At 44.1% G+C, this 21,538-nt stretch overlaps 2 protein-coding genes across 2 annotated transcripts in view; one reads left to right on the top strand and one right to left on the bottom strand.

Moving 5' to 3' along the window:
- CSRP2 (cysteine and glycine rich protein 2) lies at window positions 952-9,255 on the top strand. The gene is made up of 6 exons (XM_021385225.1): window positions 952-1,069; window positions 4,085-4,203; window positions 5,732-5,900; window positions 6,899-7,031; window positions 7,700-7,793; window positions 8,947-9,255. Exons 1-6 carry the CDS (start codon window positions 963-965, stop codon window positions 9,021-9,023), a joined length of 699 nt encoding a protein of 232 aa, XP_021240900.1. The 5' UTR covers window positions 952-962; the 3' UTR covers window positions 9,024-9,255.
- ZDHHC17 (zinc finger DHHC-type containing 17) overlaps window positions 12,756-21,538 on the bottom strand; it is a 66,896-nt gene continuing 58,113 nt past the window's right edge. The window contains exons 14-17 of the mRNA XM_021385224.1: window positions 19,230-19,313; window positions 18,709-18,866; window positions 16,530-16,624; window positions 12,756-15,902 (exon numbers count right to left, since the gene is read on the bottom strand). Of these exons, the coding sequence (XP_021240899.1) occupies window positions 15,764-15,902; window positions 16,530-16,624; window positions 18,709-18,866; window positions 19,230-19,313 (476 nt within the window). The 3' untranslated portion in view covers window positions 12,756-15,763. The remainder of the gene's footprint in view (window positions 15,903-16,529; window positions 16,625-18,708; window positions 18,867-19,229; window positions 19,314-21,538) is intronic.

Below are 21,538 nucleotides of genomic sequence, written 5' to 3'. Positions count from 1 at the left end.
AGGCACCAGGAGCCCAGCTGAGTGCGGGCACCCGGCGTGGGGCTGGGGGTGAGGAGGATCAGCGCCCGGCGTTTGGGACAAGTGAGTTGGAAAAAGGAGCTCACAGTGGGCGTAGGCATTGTGCTGGGGGCTGGGGGTGGGCAGGGGGCAGCAGGGCTGACAGGGACCAGGAGGAGGCTCAGGGTAACAGGGTGAAGGGGAGGAATGCAGCAGGGTCAGATGCATGCGTTATCTTTAAGTGGTTCTGAACCACGGCCTCGGGAAGGACAGAGACCGAGAAGAGATCTCTGAGGAGATAGAGTATGTGTGTATACACAGACAGATCTTTGCATACTTGTAATATATAGACATATAAATAAGCACAGATTCAGACATAATATTTATGCATATTTTTATATATCTATAAAGTGTGCTGCAAGAAATAGTCATTTTCAATAGAAATAAAACATGTGGTGAAAATTTCCCCTCTTGTTTTTGGTTTCCTCCGTTCCAAGGGGGGATCCCTGAGCGCTGCAGCAGTGGATTCCTTAACACAGTTCCCACAGCAGTGGGCACACCAATGCGCTTGTGTCTCTCCTAGCTGCTCCGACTGACTACTGGACGTGACAAAAGTACTCCTTGGATGTGGCAGCACTGAAGAGTTTCATATTGTAGCAGCATGGTCCTTGAGTCACAGCAAGAATTTCCTTCTCATTCACCCCTTGTTTTCCTGAATTGGAGAGGTCCTCTCCCTTAACGTTATCTCCAGGCCATGAAACAGCGGTGACTAAAGCTCCCGCTGCTCTCTGTGCGCCCTCAAAACCTGCAGCAGAATGTTGGCTCTGACACGGTCAGCCGCTCAGCCTCCCTCACAGCCAGCACCATCTTACCCCACAGGAACCCACGCTGAGCGCAAACCGGGCACAAGCCCATCATTCACAATCCTTTGAAAATGGAAAAAAAAAAAAAAAAATCAATAATAAATGGGAAGGAGATGGCTGGCTGGGGCTGGGCCCGCGGTGGCTCCGCCCCGGTGCTTTAAGCGGCTGCGGGGCCGCGCCGTGCCGAGAGGTGCCGAGCGCAGCCCGCGGTGAGTAGCGCTGTGGGGTCCGGTCGTGTCGTGTCCGCCGCCCGCCTCATCCCGGGGTGCTTGTATAGGGGACACGAGGGGGGTCGGGGAGGGAGCCCTCATCTCTCTCTTCGCCCCTCCTGCCTCTGGCGGGCCCCCGGCAGCACGCAGTTCGGCTTCCCAGCCTTGGTTTTGACGCTTGTTGCGGAGGGTGAAGCTGACCTCGGTGCGTGGGGAGCTAGGGGGCGAAGCTGGGGGCACCGTGCTGTGCCCGGCAGTGCTTGGCATGCCCTGCTGAAGGAGCGCAGCTTTGCTACGTTTGGCTCTGGGATGGGTAGCTGGAAAAGCAATTTTATGTGTTTTAAAGATAACCGGATGGCTGGAAATTCCTCAGTGTTTGTCTTGTGGCTATTCGAGCTGTCTTGTATGTAAACTCTCTGCTAACAAATGCACTGGAAAGGATGGTGCAGCTGAAGTAGCCAGCTGCATGCAGAGCACCGGCTGGGTACTGTGGCCTCCTCTTGGCTGGGCACGAGTGCTGCAGAAGCCAGGGATTTCTTATCGCAGGAAAGCGGCTGCCAACACGCCTGCACTCTTAAGTCAGCGCTGCTTGTGCTGGCAGTGAGATCACCTGGCTGCTTAATTACAGCTGCAGAGCTCCCTGGGGGCCTGCCTGAACTAGCCAAGAAGCCTTCAGCAAGCAGAGCTGCCTTTGGGCAGGGTGTGAGGCTGGGACCTGCTCCTTGTGGAGCCCTCTGCACCCCACTGCCAGCAGCTGGTGGGCATGGGTGCGTGCTGTCCTACAACCTGTAATTCCCAGGCACTGCTGCCCCGGGGCAGCCCTTGCTGCTGGCTGACCGAAAAGCTTCTGCCGTCCTTCCCACGAGAGCTGGCACGGGAACGGTGTGAGGAGGATAAGTGGAAGTCTCTTCTGTGGAAGAGCGCAAGGTCACCGTGAAGTGCTGACTTCAGTTCCTTTTTTCTTTTTGTCTAACGAATTCCTAGCGCCCTTATCACGGTATTGGAGCTGGCTCCTGGTTGCTGGATCCTTCGATACTCCTTCCCCCTGGGGAGGGGAGGGAGGGGCTGCACCCTGTGTCGCCCAGTATTGCTTGGGAAACCTGGGGCGAAGCTGGAAACCCGAGCAAGGTCTTCAGATCGAGTGCGCGTGGAAACCAGATAATGGTTTGTTAGCAGAGTGATTAGAATAGTTTAAGCTAAAGTAAATGCAGAAAGGGACGTGAGCGTGGGGGTGGTGAGAGGAAAAGACAGAAGTAGTTCTTGAGCCAAATTCCTACCACTTCTGCTTTGGAGAGCATATAAAGTGGAAAGGAGTCTCTTCTCCGCTTTTTTTCCAGTTAACGGGTTCCCTTTGCGAAGCTTTGCGCAGCCCGTGTTCCCTCTAACTGAGGATCCTGTCTGCCGTGATTGATGTCAGCTGCTGTGCGGTGGCACGGCCAAACGCTGGGATAAAAGAAATGGAATCTTAATTTTTAGGCTCTACGGTTGTGCCAAGAATGACAGAGGCAAAGTGGTAAACGTCATAAAACTAATTTTATGAGCTTGGTTGGAGTATTAGTGCTAAACCACAAGCGGTAATGGTGTTAATCCTGTGGAAGCGTTGAACAAAGGAATATCTCAGTAATTAGTGTCAATGCTGTAAATGGCACTGCTCAGCCACTCTGAGGAAGTTTCCTAAGCCTCTGGTTAGGAATGTACCAGTGATGCCCCAGTTCACATTAATAAACTAATCTTATTTTCCCACATGCCATAAATGGCTGCTTGCATATCTGGAACAAAGCTCTTTTATCAGACGCTTGGCACTGGGTCACACTTGGGAACCATGCAGCCCTCGTTGCATACCCAAAACTGCTGACCCGATCAGGGTGCTCAGCTGGAGCACGGGTGAGGTGGTTCCCTTTGTTTTGGCTTAGCACAGTTTGTGCTCTGTGCTGGGATTTATGAGTCCTGAGGAGCTGGGTGCCCACAGGAACCCATCTGTGCACCAGGAGGGAGCAGTGCCAGCAGGGGAGTGTGGCAGATAGCTCATAGCCTTGGTGGTGGCAGGGGGAGGAAGCCCCCTAAAAGCCAAAGGTACTCTGCATTGGTGCTTCAGCCCAGGCCAGCTCATGAGACTTGCTGAGGAGGAGGGGGATATCCCAGTCAAGCTGGGTGGAGGAACGGCATGAGGACAGGGGAGTGGGGCAGGCTGGGATGGGACAGTGTTGCTCCTGGCTTCACGTAGGAGACTGCTGCTAGGGCTGCAGCTTCAGATGTCAGTGTCTGTCCCTCTTTAGCAGCCTCCTGGACCTGCTGCAGATCATGCGTGAGAGAGAGCTCTGCTGCCTCTTACAGCAGCTGCAGGGCCTAGGACACTTGCTTTTGGCTCCTGTACCTGTCCGGTAAAGCCGGTTTGTGTAACAGTAATTGGGTCCCTGGAAAACAATCCCCCTTCAGCCCCTTTGAAGCCTAGGAGTGATGTTGGAGGAGTTCAGAATGCTCCTGCAGCCCCAGCAAGTGGTTCTCCAGTGGGCTGAACTTTGGCTTGTGCTCCATTCCGAGTGACGGGCCCCGCAGTAAAACAAAATGCTGTTGTTGGCACAGTTGGTTTGCTTCCACCAGTGAGAAGCCCGGAGCTAATGAAGCATAGAAACTGAAATTACATCCATCTGGGGGATGTTAGCTCAAGGTATGGTAAAGCCCTTGTGCATGAAAGTGTAATTTGTGCATATCCAGTTTACGTAACTTTGAAAGCCCTGAGCATGCGCTGGGAGTTGTCTCGTGGGCTCCGTAATCTGCCTTCCTCACTACTGGGAGGCAGCGGCCACTGTTCCCTTGGGCCTGTCGGGGCCTTTGGCCCAGCTGAGGGGCTGCTCTGAGGAAGCACAGGTTTTTAAACACTTGGTGAAATCACAAGCTCGTGCCTGACAGCCAGGTGCGGCAGGTGGTGTTTGAGGGAGCACAAAATCCCAGCATGGAGGCAGGGCCCTGAAGGACACCGTGTCAGTGCAGCTAACGAAGCTCTCCGCCCCGCAGCACCGCCATGCCGAACTGGGGAGGTGGCAACAAATGTGGCGCCTGCGGCCGGACGGTCTACCATGCTGAGGAGGTGCAGTGTGACGGACGGAGCTTCCACCGCTGCTGCTTCCTCTGCAGTAAGTACTGCCCTCGTGGCCCACCAGAACCACCCCAGCAGAGCTCAGGCCTGCAGCAGTGGGCTGTGGTGGCCATCTCATACTGGGCCGGACACCTGCAGGTGTGCAGTGCCCAAGGGGAGCCTGTGCTGTGTGCCTGGAGGAGTGCTGTCCTAACCGCTCGGCACAGCGCGGGTGAGACGTGCTTGGGGCATTGCTGTGCTGTCGAAGCTTCAGCACGGCCAAAAGCTGAGGCTCTCTTGGCACAGGGGCCTGTGGCTTATTTCAGATGAAAGGAGCCCAAAGCATTATTCTCCAGTCCGGCCAACAAGTCCGCTGAGGCATTGAAAACAGCTTTCTCTGCTGAAAAGACTTCTGATTAGATGAAAGAAACAAAGGGTCACTTTATGGTTTTGAATGCTTTGCAAACCAGCAGCCTGTCTGACCGAGTCACAGAACTTTACCTTATGAGAAACACGAAGTATTGTTTCGTCTTGCTTGCTGGTGCTCAGTGCCTGCAGACAGAGCTCAGGTTTAGCCCTCTCTATGAGCCATGGCTGCAGCCAGGTCCCTTGGTCTGATTTGCCATTAATCTGCATAACGTCAGCACACTGGGCTGGCATGGGAGCCTGGGCGCACCTACACTCCTTTTCCTCAGCTCTACAGCAGCCACAGAAAAATCAGATGTCTCGGCTGCCTCATTTTCAGCCTTTTATGGGAGTTTCTATTAAAAGAAACCTGGAACTTACAGTCAGACAATGGCTCTAGTGTGTCTGACTCCGTGTTTGCTTTTGCCTAGTGGATAATTCTGCTGGGGTTAAAGTCTGCATGCTCTAACAAACGTGCACGAGTTGATTTACTTATTGGATATTTGTGTCTTATAAAAAGAGCCTTGGAGCTAATGAACGCCATAAGCAAAGGCTGCCATGTATTTTGAAGACCTTAAATTCTTTTTGAACACAAAATTCATAAGATTTTTTTTTTTCCCCAATCCACATTCTTCATCACAGCAAAATGCCTTTGCACACTGAGAGTATGTCAGTTGGGTTTACAAAAGAAGGTTTAAGAAGAAGCAGGAAATAGTTCAGCCTTCGACTGTAACCTTGAGCAGGGGAGCAGGGTGCTTACATTGTGCTGAAGGACGATTTATGAATGCCAGAAAAGCGAGGCCCCTCTGGTGACAGCTGTGAAACAGTACCAGCTGTGCCCCTACCCAGCACTGGGCAGGGTGAAGCCCTACCCTGGGCAAAAAGGTGGGACAGGGACTCTCATGCACAGATTTGCTCTGTACTGTATGGCATCAAACTGCTGGCTGCACTGTCTGGGTTTCTGAGCACAGCCCTGGGAAGGTGGAGGGAACAGAGCCCTTTATGAGGCTACACATAATTCACTAACTCAAAAGACAACCCACTTCAAATCTCCAGTAGTCCCACAGCCTAATGGAAGCATTGTGGACAAGGAAACCCCTAGCAGCACTTGCTTGACTTCTGGCTTATGTGTGTGCTGGTGGAAATGGGTGCTCAACTACATTTAACTTTTTTCCCTCCAGTGGTCTGCCGGAAGAACTTGGACAGCACAACTGTAGCCATTCACGATGCTGAAGTTTACTGCAAATCTTGCTATGGGAAGAAATACGGCCCGAAGGGTTATGGCTATGGGCAAGGGGCAGGCACGCTGAACATGGACAGGGGAGAGAGACTGGGGATCAAGCCTGAGAGGTGAGTTAACTGAGGCACGGCATGCATGAGCTGTGTTCTCCAGCAGTGCTCTCTCAGGAGTTTTTTAGGCTGGATTTTGTCTAATTCATGCCACCTGGAACAGAAATGCTGCAAAATTCCCTGTTGTAACCCAGTGCAGGGCAGTTAGCCAGCAATGCACAAACGCTGTGTGGTGACTCTGGGTAGGCCTGTAAGAGCAGGCATTAATTCAGGTGAGAACACAAGAAGCAAGCTGTATGCAGTGGGATGGGATTGTTGACCCACTGATGGTTCTGCAGGAGCCCTTGGCTGGTTGGCACCCCAGTGGGTTTGGGGATGCTCTCTTAAATAAGCTGCAAATACAGCTGCTCGGCAGGTTTGTGCAGAGATGGGAGTCAGGGAGCTGCAGATCTGAGGCTACAAGAACGAGTTTTTAATTGGTAAATGAAGAACTATTGGGGCTTAATTATAGCCAAAACCAAACGGCTTATTAAACCGTAAATGTTCCTAAGCTGATTAAGTTCTTGCTCTAAAGCAAAGCATGTGGAAAACACCTGAGCTATGCCTCACAGCCGATTTCATGCAAGTTCCCAAATTGTTGCTTGAATTTGTATGATGCATGCTGTCCTGCCAGAGCAAATCCAGAGATGCTAAATAGCTCTGTAGTTCAGTGTCACTGATCAGTTCAGGTTCCAGATATGATCAGATGACAGGAATTTAACATTATTGTTTTTAGCTTGCTAAGGTTAAATGAATCCATGTCCTGATACAGGCCTTGGTATCAGCACGTTTCTAGCAGTGAAAAGGTGAAGGGCCCTTGGAAAACCAGCTTTTCCAGTAGCTCCTTAGGATCTTTTGAAGCATGGTAGGAAAAAAAGAGAAAGATTTGCTTGGTAAGCACCTCTCCAATTTTGAAAAAGTACTGTACTCTTTTCTGTGTGTTGCACGTGCATGGTTTGTGTTGTCGGGAAGAGCCAGAGCCCTTGAACTACAAAAACAAAATGTCCTCTTTCTTTCAGCACACCCTCTCCTCACCGACCCACCACAAACCCAAACACTTCAAAATTCGCTCAGAAGTTTGGAGGTGCAGAGAAATGTTCTCGGTGTGGGGATTCTGTTTATGCGGCGGAGAAGGTCATAGGTGCTGGGAAGGTAAGGGAATGTGTCTTCTGTACCCATCTGCTCAATGAACTTCAAAGTGAGCAAAGTATGTTATGAAGGCTTCCTGGAGCACGCTGTCCTGAAGATAGCAAGGAAACCATGCCGCAGTCGGTTCCCTAACAGTGTATGTCTCAGAGTGAGAAATGCTCAACTCAATCTAGTCTTCAGTTTTTTTGAACTTGAGATGGAAATTCTGGGTGAGGAGCCCTCACCCTGTTTTTCAGAGGTAAAGCTTCAGTACCTCCTCAAACTACAGGAGCCCTCTCCCTCCAGACGAGGGAATAATTTTTTTTCTCATAGAGCTCACGAAGGGCTAAATGTTTCAGCAGAATGGGCATGTTCTCTGCAGGCACCACGTAGCACTGTGCAATGCATTTTGCCAGCTGTCTGGCTTACTACCGACAGCCAAGATCAGAATTGATTAGGACAAGCTCAGACCTTTCAAAATACTTCTCGGAGCAGGAGGCAGTGTGGAATTCAGGCCTTTGTGTCATCCAAAAATACAGACACTCTTAAATAGCTACTGGTGCATGCACTCCAACTGGTTTTCATTGCACCAGTATAAGTAAACAATTCTGATGTAGTCATCTCTAGTCAGTGCTTTTTTAAAAACAGAGGGATTCTGTGTATTTAAACTATCTTTTCCATTTCTCCCCCAGCCATGGCACAAGAACTGCTTCCGATGTGCCAAGTGTGGGAAAAGTCTAGAATCTACGACCCTAACCGAAAAAGAGGGAGAAATCTACTGTAAAGGTAAGGAAAGAAATAAAGACAATTGTTTAATCATAGAATGGTTTGGGTTGGAAGGGACCTTTAAGATCATTTAGTACCAACCCCCTGCTATAGGCAGGGTCTCCTCCCTCTAGACCAGGTTGCTCACAGCCTCATCCAGACTGGCCTTGAATGCTTCCAGGGAGCGGGTATCCACAACCTCTCTGGGCAGCCCGGTCCAGTGTCTCACCACCCTCACAGTAAAGAATTTCTTCCTAATATCTAGTCTAAATCTACCCTCTTCCAGTTTAAAGCCATTTACCCTTGTCCCATCACTACCTGCCCTTCTTAAGAAGTCCTTCCCCAGCTTTCCTGTAGGCCCCTTCAGGTACTGGAAGGCTGCTATAAGGTCTCCTTCAAGCCTTCTCCTCTCCAGCCTGAAGAGCCCCAGCTCTCTCAGCCTGTCCTCATAGGGGGGATGCCCCAGCCCTCTGATAATTTTTGTGGCCCTCTGCTGGAGCTGCTCCAACAGCCTGACCTCCTTCTTGTGCTGGGGGCTCCAGAACTGGATGCAGTACCCCAGGTAGGGTCTCATGAGAGCAGAGTAGTGGGGCAGAATCACCTCCCTTGACCTGCTGGTCACACTTGTGGTAATGTGTTACAAGATCAGAGGCTGAATTTATTCCCATTTCAAGAAACTTCCAGGCTCCTGTCAAGATGACAGAAATAGCCTGTAGGTCACAGCAGTGGAGCCAAGCAATGTGCTAGTTCTGAGGCTGCTGATGCAGCATACGTATGGAAAGCCTGACTGGACATGGACTTACTGAGCTGTGTAGCAGCAGCCCATGCCCTTAGGTGAGGGAGCAAACCAGAGGGCACACACTGGTAGCAGTCACCATGCTGTACCTCCTGTGACACTGTGGGTGACCCACACCGTGGCTGGGTGATAGCATGCTTTGACATGTACCCAGTCGCAGAGCTGGCATGTGAAATGCTTTCACTGAGCATCACCCAAAGCAGGAACTACCCTGACAAAAGAGATGTGGGTGTTCAGCCATGGCAGTTACCCAAAAAAGGCTTTTAAGGGTTGCTTTGCATTCCAGTGTTCTGATGAGTAAAGTGGCTTAACCTAGAAATGCTGCTCTTCAGGAACAGCTCAGAAGCCTCCGCTCCTACTAGCACTTCTCTCTTGCAGGCTGTTACGCGAAGAACTTTGGCCCTAAAGGATTCGGCTATGGTCAGGGAGCAGGAGCCCTCGTTCATGCCCAGTGAGGGAGCACAGCGCAACCTGCACAGCTCTGCTCAGATTCAGCTAAAGGAAAGTTTCCAAGATGTTACTAACTACTGTAAAACAGATGCTAGTTGACTGTAGTGTTTGGGCCATACCTTTAGATGATTTCTTTCGAAACACTGCTTTCTTCCTTGCTTTTTGTACCACACTTTTCATACTGTGTATCAATTCAATAAAGCTTTGCTTGTTGACATATCTCCAAGCCAGATGTTACCTCTGCTGCCAGCTGTGAAAAGTTAATTACATATACTGTTACTGGAGTGCTTGGGCGGGAGCTGGGTAGAGACACAATGGCTTCACTGAGAGCAGAGCAGGGCTGGAAGCTGCAGAGGTGAGTAACCACCTCGCTACCACAGGGACACAGCGGGGGCGGACAGGACATTCATCTGCTGCAGTGAGAAGTTGTGCAGAGCTGGGAGTGCTAGACTGAAGTAGCTGTACACATAAATGAGCAGCTCTCCCTGCCCTGGATTCTCTAGGGAGTGGAAAGCAGTCCTTGCTCACTACAACTTTCTGTGGGATTACATCTGCCTTGGTGTTGAGGTTTTATTGTGTACAGGGTTTGCATGGTTGTAGTGCACAGCCACAGATGAATACCACCCCTACTTGCAGCTGATCACAAACATGTGAAATGTGATGTTAAGAGAAGCTTTTGACCTTTTTCCAGTAGTGTTACAGCCCTCAGTTGCCTGAAGCCTGGGGAGGACCGCTTAGGGTCTGCACCTGCCCAAGGCAGCTGTGGTGCCACAGCAGAGCACAACAGTCCTCCTGCCTTCAGCCACTGGGGTAGATAATGGGACATGGGGTCAAGTTGACTGGGCAAGGAGCACAGGCAACTAAATGTGTCAAGTGCAGCCTAGGTTTACTCTGTGTGATCGCACCGGTTGGGCGAGGGCCTGTGAAGGCCCTTACAGTCAGCCAGGGTCCTTGAAGCTGCTAAGTATCAAATAGCAGCATTTGCTAAAGCTTTGGTGAAATTACTTGGGCTTTTATTAGGGGGTGGAGCATCTCTCACTGACATTGTTAGGCCTGAGCCGACAGCACCTCAACTTTCACTTCTTATACACCAAGTAGGGGTCACTTCCTCAACAGGAGACCTGGGTCCAGCCCAACACAGCAGCCTTATGTGAGAATGAAGTACTACAACTGAGGCAGAAGTCACCCAGTCTGAGGCAAGCTCCCTCATCTTTCTGCAAGCAATGGGCATTAGTAGACACAGCTTTGCTGTTTTTGTTTTGTTTCTAAAAACATCTGACCCAAGTTCTTTGAGCACCAGAAACACATGTTCACAGGTGCGCTCAGGCTCCTCAGCCAGGCTGCTGTCGTTGCATCCCTTCACAAAGCTCCAGGCTTCTTTCTGCCTACTGTAAGGAGGTAGCTCTTGGGATCTGGGAATCAGCTCCTAAATCCACACACTGTACCTCAGGAGTATGCCTGAGCTACGGCAGGTAACAGGCGGCACTAGGAGTTTCTTCCCATCCTTTCCAGTACAGAATGGACTCCTGCACAGCAAGGAGGTCAGGCCAAGCTTCTAGAGCATGGCCACATTGCTGAGGTGGCACAGACTCGAGTTACAGCAGTTACAGCCCCAGTGGTGGTCCGGGTGGAGGTGGGAGATTGTTTCTCTTCTCCTCCTGCCCAACAGAAGTTGTTACAGAAAAGATGAGAGCTGAAGCAGTCTGGTTTTGGGAGCAGGCTGATACCTTTGGGGAAAAAAGCCTTTACAGAGTGAGTTCATGCAGACATAATCACGACTGGGAATGCTGCAATAAAATGGTAATCGTGTGTGAGCGTGGGCTCAGGCAGAGGTTCAAGCAATGTCTACCGCCACAGTCTGAGGCAGTGCAGCAGCGCCAGCCAACTGCCTGATTAGAAAAATATGTCCTAGTCAAAATAATCCACAAAGAGCATTTTGTAGGAGTTAGGGAGGAACAATGTGGATATGAGGAAGAGCAGACAGGCGGATCAAGATGTGAGCCAAGAGCTTGCATAGCTCACACACACAGAAAAATTACGACTGCAAAAGACACCAGTAGCGTACAGGCAGCACACACTGGGGTGGCAGCAAGACCACAAGCACCAGCGCAGCCCTGCAAACCTTTGGTCCTACTATTCACACTGAAGAATTTAATACTTTTCTGCTACAAAATGATTTTTTTTCCCTTTGCTGACTTGACACTTGTGCAGGAAGGCTCCTGCAGCTCCAGGCCTCCCAACCACACCAGAGGCTCACACCTCCACAGCCATCACCAACCTCTCCAGGGAGTCTGCCCTTGGGCTAAACACAGAGCTGAGAAGCTGGCCTCTGGAAAAAGGGAAGGCGGCCATTACACAACAGAAAGGAAAAAAAGAGCTGAAATAAACTTTTAGAGCAACTCAAAATGAATTCGTGTAGCTAAACAGTAATTTATCGTAAGTTTTTATACAAGCTCCTATTAGATTTTTGCATTACAATATACAGTAGCCACAAGAAACTGCATTCAGTGCATAAACTTAAGAGTCCTTTAGGAAAGACATTCTGAAGTGTGTCAAATTCTTGCGAATTGTGGCCATTTAATAGCATATAAGCATTCAGCATTCCTAAATGAAGTTCTACTTACTGCAGATTTTGTCACTGTAACCACCATGACCAGATGCTGTCACCTCAAACATGTAGAGCATCTCACAACTGAGGACAGAGCTAGTGTTCACATGCAAAGAGCTAATGACAAAAAGAAAAAAAGAGCATTTAATCAAACTTCCCGAATACATTTATGCACACACTTATACTGAAAAACACAGTCTGGTCACCTTGTGCAGGCCAGAAATACAGAACCAAATCTGCTTATTTCAGAAATCTCTACAAGCACTTTTAGCTTAGCTCAATAAAGGCTATGTTATGTGTTCTTTCTAGAATCATGCAATATTGCTAAGCCTTTCATCATTTTTCTTCTCTTTATTTCTAAGTAACCTCAGGGAGGTGGCAGCAGCATCACCGTTTCAGCTGAAGTCTGTGTGCTCATGTCCTGCTTTAATCAAATGAGTTTGAATAGGCCTCTCCTCCTCAGCAGACCTCAGTTTCATATGGTCATTTCACAGCTGATTTTCTTTCAGAGCGACCAAACAGAACATCAAAAGCATTTCAGAGAATACAGGGCACAAAGTACAGCACCTAAGTTCAGAGCTATAACCAGGAAATACAGACAATATGCTGCCTGGCTTATTGATAGTTAGGAAAAAAAAGGCACTGAAAAGGAAATCATGAACTAACGCTTTCTGCCTCAGCTCTAGGCAGCAGCTCTGCCTGTCACTGACCAGCAACGAACAGTCCAAGCACAGACACCTCTGATACACGCAGCTGCCTTGCAAACAGTTGCAAGAAGAAGGAAGACTAATTCCAGGTGCAGACTGCATCTCCCTCCTGCACCATGCAGAAGCCCAGAGGGGAAGGCAGAGCAGTGCTCAATGCAGCCTTTGCAGCCGAAGGCCCCTGCCAGGCACAAGGCTTCCCCCCACTGCAGAGCAACCTGGACAGGGACAGCTCAAACTTAGGAGCCGAATCCAGTCCCCAGCAGCCGAGGACACAAAGACAATGACAGTATCACTTTCCTGTAGCCTTGTTACATGATGGAAGTGCTTCCTCTTAGTGATGGCTGTTTCCAGAAAGACTTCTGAGAACGGACAAAAACAACGCTGTGCATAACCACACCTGAAGTCAAGACAAACACTGCATCTAAGAGTCAATATTTATTTGATTAATAACTTACAAAATTTAACAGATTTAATTTATGTAAGGAGAGCTAATTTATTAAACATTTTACAGATTTTATTGTTCACAATGTAATACATCAAGATCTTGACAGTATTAAAATAATACTTGGCACAGTTATAAATAAAGAATATACAAAAAAATCCATAGCTTAAAATGTAGTGATGCTGTTTTACACATTAATTTAAAAAAAAAAAAAATCTGGTGGACATCAAAGAATACAGAAACCTGCAAAGGAACAGCACATGTTTAGGGCCAAGACAATATTTCCATTTATTCTACCTGGATCAGATCAAGCTGGTCTGATCACGTGTTGGTCTGGATGAGCTTCATCAAGTTTCAGAAGCAATGCAGTTTTGGTTCAACAAATGAATTGCAAGTTTGATAACTTGACAGAAAAATGCTGCATAGTTGGCTCCCCCCGCTGCGCCATTTTATGACTTCTGATCCAAAAATTCACTGTTACTCAAGACAAGTCACATTCTGCACTGGAAACTTCACATCCCAAATCCACACACAAGTTAATTTTAATAACCATCAATATTGCTCCAATTCTACAGGCCTTCACAAAACCGTGGCCAGAGAGTTCTTACCAAGTGAATAGTGCAGAATTCACCACGTGTTACCAAAGATCACCTTTTTTGCAAACTTTTTTTAAAGGGACTGCAGGACAATCCATGGCAGTTAATGCTACTGGGCAACGAAAACCAAAACCTGTGTCACGTGCTGAACCGCTCTTCTGGTGCTAGGGGACATTTAATAAAGCGGACTTCAGTTCTTCAAGTCAACCAACCCCCAACAGAAATGTGAGAAGTGAACGGATACACAAGACATTACTGATAAATAAAATAAATGACATTGCAAAGTCTTCATGCTTTGTTTTGAGATTACAAAAAAAAAAAAAGATGAGTAACTGATAGCAACTGTTTTCACTGAAATGGAATTGGGATTACAATTTTGTCTGACAAAAACAGCAAAGGCTTCTTGCCTCCCCTATACCCAAACCTCTCCATCAAAACTGTGTCCAAGATGACGTTGGTTTTTCCAGTATTAAACATTCAAGTACTTCAATGTTGCACTTCTGTAAATCCTGATATCTGGTACTTGCAAACTAAGCGTGTGTCTCGAGATCCACAAACAACTACAGAAAAAAAATGTTTACTTGCAAATACTGAACATCAACTATTTACAGTTTCACTGCTCCTCTTACTAAGGCAAGGGGCGGGAATACCACTAGATTGCTTTATTACCTGTAATCTGCGTATTACAGAAAACGCTAATTTTGCCAAGCATCAAACATGCAGTGAATTTGCAGGGCGTAACGCCTATTAACAGCAATATTTAACATCACTAAAAGCTCATTAGATATCTTCCTATACTTTTTGGTTGAATAAAATGAAAATGAGCAGCTTTAAATATACTAAACACACACTCACAGAGAGAAAACTATTTGATAAATTATTTATGTACAGATACACATTCTTTACACTGGTCTCAGACATCGGCTTTCAGGTCCCCTCCCCAGACTCCCCTCACAGGATTCTCGAACCACTAGGTTGCTACAGCACTTAGAAAAGAACTAACCTGATTCTCAGTCTCTCTGTAAACAATAGTTAAGGAAGCAGTGAACAATTCACTATGAGTATATGAAAACACCATAACAAAAATCAGTGCATCACATTCAAGAAAAGCCCCCTTGGAATGCCATCTCAGTTGATTCCTCACCTTCCAAACTTTTCTGTAGCATGAGAACTTAAAAACATTAAGGGTGATTCCCACTTGCCAAGACACCATCTTCCTCAGAATGCTGCATTACATTTTCTATGTGCGTGTGCTATTTTGAAGATATGTTTTTCTGTGTTATTTTTTTCTCTTTTTAAAGTTTGGTTTTCATTACTTTACGCCCATGTACAATAAGCATTTCAGATGACTACGGCTTCTTCTGCATTTGCAGCTGACTGAAAACTATTTTACTTTGTATTTTTATAATTGAAACTTTTGTTATCACACCCTTGGTTTCCCCCACGCAACTTCTCTTGGAAAACATCTGCAACCACACTACATTGTGCCATCCGGGGACCAAAGCTAGTACTGAAGCATTGCTAGTTTGTAAAATGTTTATACATTTACTTCAGAGATAATCATTTCCACTTTTTTTCCTGAATATTATATACTGTAACCTACTTCTGCAGGTGCATCATGCATTTAAGCACGGCTTCCACTTCGACAGAAGAGCTTTCCTTATTTGTGCAATCTTTTATTTCAGACTATACAATCTCAGAACAGGGCTTCTGCAAGTATTTAGTTGTACCAGTAAATGGTGACAGCAACAATCACCAAAAAACGTGGGCAAGGTGTTTTTTGCTTAACATTACCTGATGTGCCCTACTGCTATAACTGAACGTTACAGGGGATCCCCACCACGTGATGTTTATCACAGTATTGAAAAGCACATTTTTCAATGTACATAATACTACAGAAAATCTGTAATAAAAAAAATCACATTACAGGAACTACACCAAAGCAATCAGTGAACTTTGCATCATGAAATTTAGCTTTATATTCTAGATTCTCGTTTCAGTGGAATTATTTGTATCGGGAAATGAATTTTTCTGCTCAGCACAACGTAACTACTTATGTCAATACTTCAATAATGTCATGCTCCATTGTGAAAGATCTTAAATAAAAAAAGAAACGGCAACAAATATTGTGAATATGCTGTTGCGAATAATTCTCATGTAAAGAACTGTTAAAATCCCTTTTTGATCTTCCTCCTCTTCCTTATCAGGTTTGGCAGTTAATTCTGTCCGTTTTTACTTTTGTCAATAAAATTCTGATGAAGAGAAGGTACCTTAAGATTCCTCACCAGCCCTACACATAGCATGCTACTCTTCAAGGGATGTGGTTTCGAGAGAGAGAAAAAAATTTTCAGGCACCACTCAGTTATGATATGCTCACAGGATGAAGGTGGTGCTACACCAGCTGGTAGCCTGATCCTGATGTTTGGTCATATTCAATTGTATACTGCCTTGTCCAGTCCACGATAACAGGCCGAAAAAGACCACAGCATCTGAATTCAAAGAAGTCTATAACGTTCCTTATACAACCGTGGCTAAAAACAGAACAGAAATACAAGTCAATAAGTAATAACATAGCTCTTCTAACAAAGTACACTTTTTTTTTTTTAAATTCAGTTCCTCACTCTTTAAGTTCCTAACTGCACAGAATCAGTTCAGATAAAAATTGTTCCAGCAAGCACTAAGACAAATTCTAAAATAATTCATTGTACTGAGGAATTTTTGTTCTTGGGCACAACGAAGACTCTACATTTCTTTCACTATCTGATCTCTTATTCAACTATCCACTGTTCTTATCCAGAATCACTTCTATCTTTCTTAATACTAATTTCTGTCACACCTACTGGTTCACAGCTGTAGGTCTAAGATCAATTAAGCTCCTAGATAACACAAAATTAAGGAAGCATTATCTGCAGAGAAGTAGATGATGTGTTCAAGGGCTTTCTCCTGCTGAATTAGTTCACCATCATATGTTTAAGATGCTCGCATCAAAATTCCACTCTTAATGATAACCAAAAGCCTGGATCTCATCTACACAACATCCACTTCAGCTCCTGGGACGTCCTGCACCCTTCTCCACGAGTATTTAGCTAGGTTCTGTTTCAAAAAGCTGCACAGTTCAAACAAAAGTGAGAAACGCATGTATACACTTTAAAACTCACTTGAATGGGCTTTCAATAGATGTGGTTGTAACTTTAAAGTGCTTGTATCGTCTCGCATTCATTCTTTCATTTGTAGTGATTCCTAAGCAAGATATCTGAAGACAAAAAAAATAAAGTAAGCAATTTAGCCAACATAAAAACAGGCAAACAAGGCCTAGATAAGACAGGCTGAAAAAGAACTTCTTTTTTTATATTCTTTCATTTGAAGAACAATTTTTGTTGTGCTGAACTTGTCAGATCCCAACATAAAATGCTATACAACCTCTGTACCAGATTGTGCAAAATATTTAAGAGCGATCAGAAATATATCATGATCACTGAACAAACTGTGCCTTGCTACTTCATAGGGTAGAGATGCCTTTATTAATTACCAGCTGAAGTGCACTGTATGTAATAGATTCAGGAGTTTCTTTACACAGCATTTGAATCACTTCCTTTTCCTTTGGACATTCTGCTAATAGTATGGTATATGACAGTACTATATTTCCCTCTCATTTAAAACTTTGTAACGTAACTTTTCTGTCTGTAAGACAAAAAGATGACGAGAAAAAGGTTTTGTTTGTTTGCTTGTTTCAAACCACAATCATTTGGCTCAAAGAATACAATTTTATGCAATAACTTTCCAACTACTTTAGCCTTTTTAACAGGGCATATATAAAACTGGAGTTTACTGTAATGCGATGTAATTGGAAACAGAACTGTGAGAAATCCCTTAGTCTACAGCAAGATAAAATCTTATAATTCCCAGTGGAATATCAAGTCAACTCTGCTACATGTTACAAAAACATGAACACTGAGAAATTAAACTTGGGATTGCTTGCCTCATTTGGATTTACTTGTTGTCTCAAGCATTTTCTCTCCCTCCACGAAACCCAGTGGAGTTTCATTTCTATGTATACAAATGAGGTGTTAATGGTCAACTTTTGAAGTTGGAAGTGAAGTTTTTTAATTACTTTTCTTTCATATGTAGTACTTTGGCAAGAGCCTCGGCCAGTTCAATATAAAGGACAAGTCAAAACTTGATGATGGAGGGAAAAAACAACGAGCAACAGCAGAGGCTGTGTAGCTGCACAGTCAAAGAAATAATTTTGTAGGATAACTTCATCAATTCCTATGTCACACTCCATAAAGATTTGACAAACACGATCCTAAGTTTTCTAAGTGTAACGCTGCATTAACATGATTGTGTTTTTTATTTTTATTTCTCCAGGATTAATAAAGAAGTCAAGTGCTAAGATTATGTTGCCTAATTACACTAATGATACAAAATACAACACAATGTATTTTTCCAAGTGTTGTATAATTTAAAGATTCATCTGCACACAGATCATATTCACAGGGATCCTTAATGTGGAGCTCAATGGGTCATGACAAATATGACAGAAAGCTCTCTGCAAAGTTACATGCTCATCTTGCTATAGAAGTCTGGTGGTTCAGACTGGCTTGAAAGCCACATGAAATGCACGTAGTTATCTTTGCTCATTTGTCTTGCCCAACAAAGACCTTTAGAAAAACAAATGGCACATACACAAGGTTCTGAAATTGGCATATATTGTTAATATACATTCTAGAGAAAGGAGGAGAAAACTCAAATTTCCTAAGAAGTTGCACTTAAGTCTTAGAGCATTATTTTTATTTCCCGGATCTGTGGACAGATAAATCAGTGTCTGGCTGCTCATTAATGACAACTAATATTGAAAGGCTTCCAGTATGACCTGTCTTTCATTAAAAAGGATACAGAAAAAACTGGGCTTGGTCAGATTACAGTAAAGTCATGTGATGACGAATCACCCTGAAGCAGTTTAAGAAATTACTGTGTCCCATTTGAAGTTACCACCCAGCTAAGGACATACTAAATTATTCCTACTTCTACCTACAGATTTTATCCTCTAGGCTTCCATTAGTTTTTATTGCCTTTCTCTGGTCTATTTTGCCTTTCTGTCATTCTGAGAATGGAAAGTGGGAGGTAAGTATTTTAACCTCTTGCAAAAAAAAAAAAAAAGCAGCGCAAATGAATGAGAAGCAAATGATGCCTTCTATTATGCAGAGACAACAGATGCCTACCTCCTTCAGCTGTAGCTCAGAGACTGAACACTTGGTCTTGCATAATGAACATGAACATTTAAACAACAACTATCCGATATACCTATGTACTCCAAAATGAAATGCTCTTCCATACCTGATACATCTGACACATGAGTAACACAGCCACCCACATGAAGTGAAAAACACTGTTTAGAAACATCCAAAACATCCAAGGAGAACAGGTAGCAATTTGTGTAATATAGGTCCAAAATCCATCCTTTGCATAACTTGTCTCACAGTGGAAACCCCAGTCTAGGGAAAAAAGAAAGTAACAAACACCATATAGAAGATTTGTTTACTATACATCAACGTAAAGCTCACATTAGAACATGTTACATGAAATATGAAAACAGCAATGTACCAAAAGATTTTTACTTGTTCTGGCTTCCTCTTCCAAGTCACTGAATATATGACACATGCACATACATGGTCACGATGAAGACAAAAAGATACTTAAATTACCATGGAAAATGATTAATATGCAGTTCAGTTCCAGAATAAAGAATATCAAAAACTCTGATAAGGCAAAATCCTGTAAAAATCCACACTGGGTGATAAGGTACTTATAAGTGATTAAAAACAAAACAAACAAACAAACCCCACACATTTACTCACAAGAGATACATCCATAAATCATCCAGCAGATCATGAATAGCAGGAAGAACAAGTATCCCATAAAATAGCGATGATTCCCCGCTCCTAAAATTGCACAAGAACAACGGAGATCAAATTACTCCACTTTCAGAAAGAAAGACAAAACACACCAGGAAGCTTAACTTCCTATTATAGGTAATCTCTTTCATGAATTAATACCATTATTAATATACACTATTTAGAACAATGTTGTTAATAGCTTTACAGAACCCAGAACAGCGAGGAATTACACATCAATATGAATTTTTTTTTTAGAATGATAGTAGAAAAAGATTGCCAGACTGCAGAGTTCTTTACTTAAAATAAACAGGAATATGAAAAAATGTATGATCTCCGATGGTAACAAATTAACTCAAAGCTTAGCTTCATCAAGTGTGTTTAAGCCTAACTAGAACATATAACAGAAGTCAGATAAAAACTGAACAGACAAGGCCTAATGAGCTGGCTAAGATAATGAGTGACACAAAAACAAGTACAACATTTTGACTGAAGTTAAAAACAAGAAAAATCGTTTTTTAAAAGAATGCTGTCTTTTAAACATTAAAACAGCTACGCAGATGTCTCATACAAGTAGGCCCTAAATTTAAAGACTCAACCTTCCATCTATAAAATATGTCCACTGTTTCAATCTTCCAACAGCTCTAGGCTGTAAGCTAAATCCATACAGACTGTAATGGGCTACAAAGATTTGGCTGTCATCATCTACGAGCACAGCATTTACTTCATCATTATATCAAACGTTTTGCCTGCTAAATCAAGAGCATACTCCAGAGGCAGAAAATAATCAAGTGCTTTTAGCAAGCAAACTGAATGACTACATAAAAAAGAAATGAGGAAAAACACACATAAACGCAAGCTAGACTGAGCACAAGACGTTTCCCTGAAAAATCAAACAAGTTCCTTTGGATGTAAAATATGTTGCAACATTGCCTTCAATCAGCTAAGAGTATATGGGATAGTGCTGGGAATGCCCCTAAGGTATCACTTGCACTTTTGGAACTGTTAGGTTTCATAAAAACAAATTCAAAATCGGGAAGTTAAATGGTCTGACCAAGAGACCCATCTGATAGGTATTCAATGAAATGTTCCTTTCAGTAGCATCTCCAATGATAACGAACAAAATTCTACTTAACCAGAGAGCCCACTACTTCGTGAAAACGTATGTATAGATATGCACAGCCTTGGTCACTCTTAAAAGACTTTGGACAAGTGGAGAATCCGCCCTTCTTTTGCATCTTAAATAAGACTGAGTGAAACACAGCACTGTATTCTACAGGTTCACCTTGGACTAACAGGAAAGCAGTAAGTGACTTCACGGTTAAGACAATGGACTAAGAACAGTTGCTAATCTATTTATTTATATAGTTTTGCTTGTGTTATACACAAGCAATAATATAATAAAGACAACAGATTGTTATTTTAACTGATAGAGTTACATATTGCATGATTTGGACAGATTCCTCATTCCTTCACTTTCTCCTACTTCTGGAGAAGAATCTTTATTTGGAGTTGGGAAGAGATGATTATTCTAAACCGTTAAGTAATTTGTGATATACGCAAGACCTATCATCTTAGTCACTGTTACTGAACAATTCAGTACAATGTCAGCACAACTCACGTCATATCAGTAAAAAAAATTTGGCTATAGTTTCTCCTATGCTGTTACTTGAAAACTAAATTTCTGTTACAAAGCTACAGTTTGCATTTGAAATGGCATTTGCTTGACTGTAAGTTTAAAAATGAGAAATACATTTTTATTAAACAACCACCTGTAAAATACAGTATGTCATTTTGATACTCCCTTAGAAAGACAGGTACAATCAATCACCTTCAGAGACTCGCTCACTGGAACCTTAAAGAAATCTTTGCAGATATGATGAAAATAATTTGGCTTAATTGCCAAACTACTTTTTTTTTTTTTAAGAAGCCTGTCCTCCTGTTCATCTATTTGCATGGCAAACCCAGAAGAATTTTAGAGTGTCTGTACACACTCTACTCAATCCTATCTTTAGTAAAATTCTTGTCCTTTTAACACATTTGAAGACCATACGAAACATTTCCAAAATTAATCTCTCCATAAAGGCATAATTCTTGTTTCCCTTTTTGGGAAACATGTCATGAATGCAGTTTTAAGAATGGATCCTGTTTTGTAATCCTGTGCTCATAGTCACCATCCACAAACTGGAGGCAGAAAAGCCATATAAGGTCATTAAACCATCATTCCCTCCAGTTCAGGACTGTTCCCATGGTATGACTTCTTGGTTTTTTTT

This window comes from Numida meleagris, chromosome 1 (genome assembly GCF_002078875.1).
Source record: "Numida meleagris isolate 19003 breed g44 Domestic line chromosome 1, NumMel1.0, whole genome shotgun sequence".
Taxonomy (NCBI): Eukaryota; Metazoa; Chordata; class Aves; order Galliformes; family Numididae; genus Numida; species Numida meleagris.
This window is presented reverse-complemented; position numbering and strand designations above follow the sequence as displayed.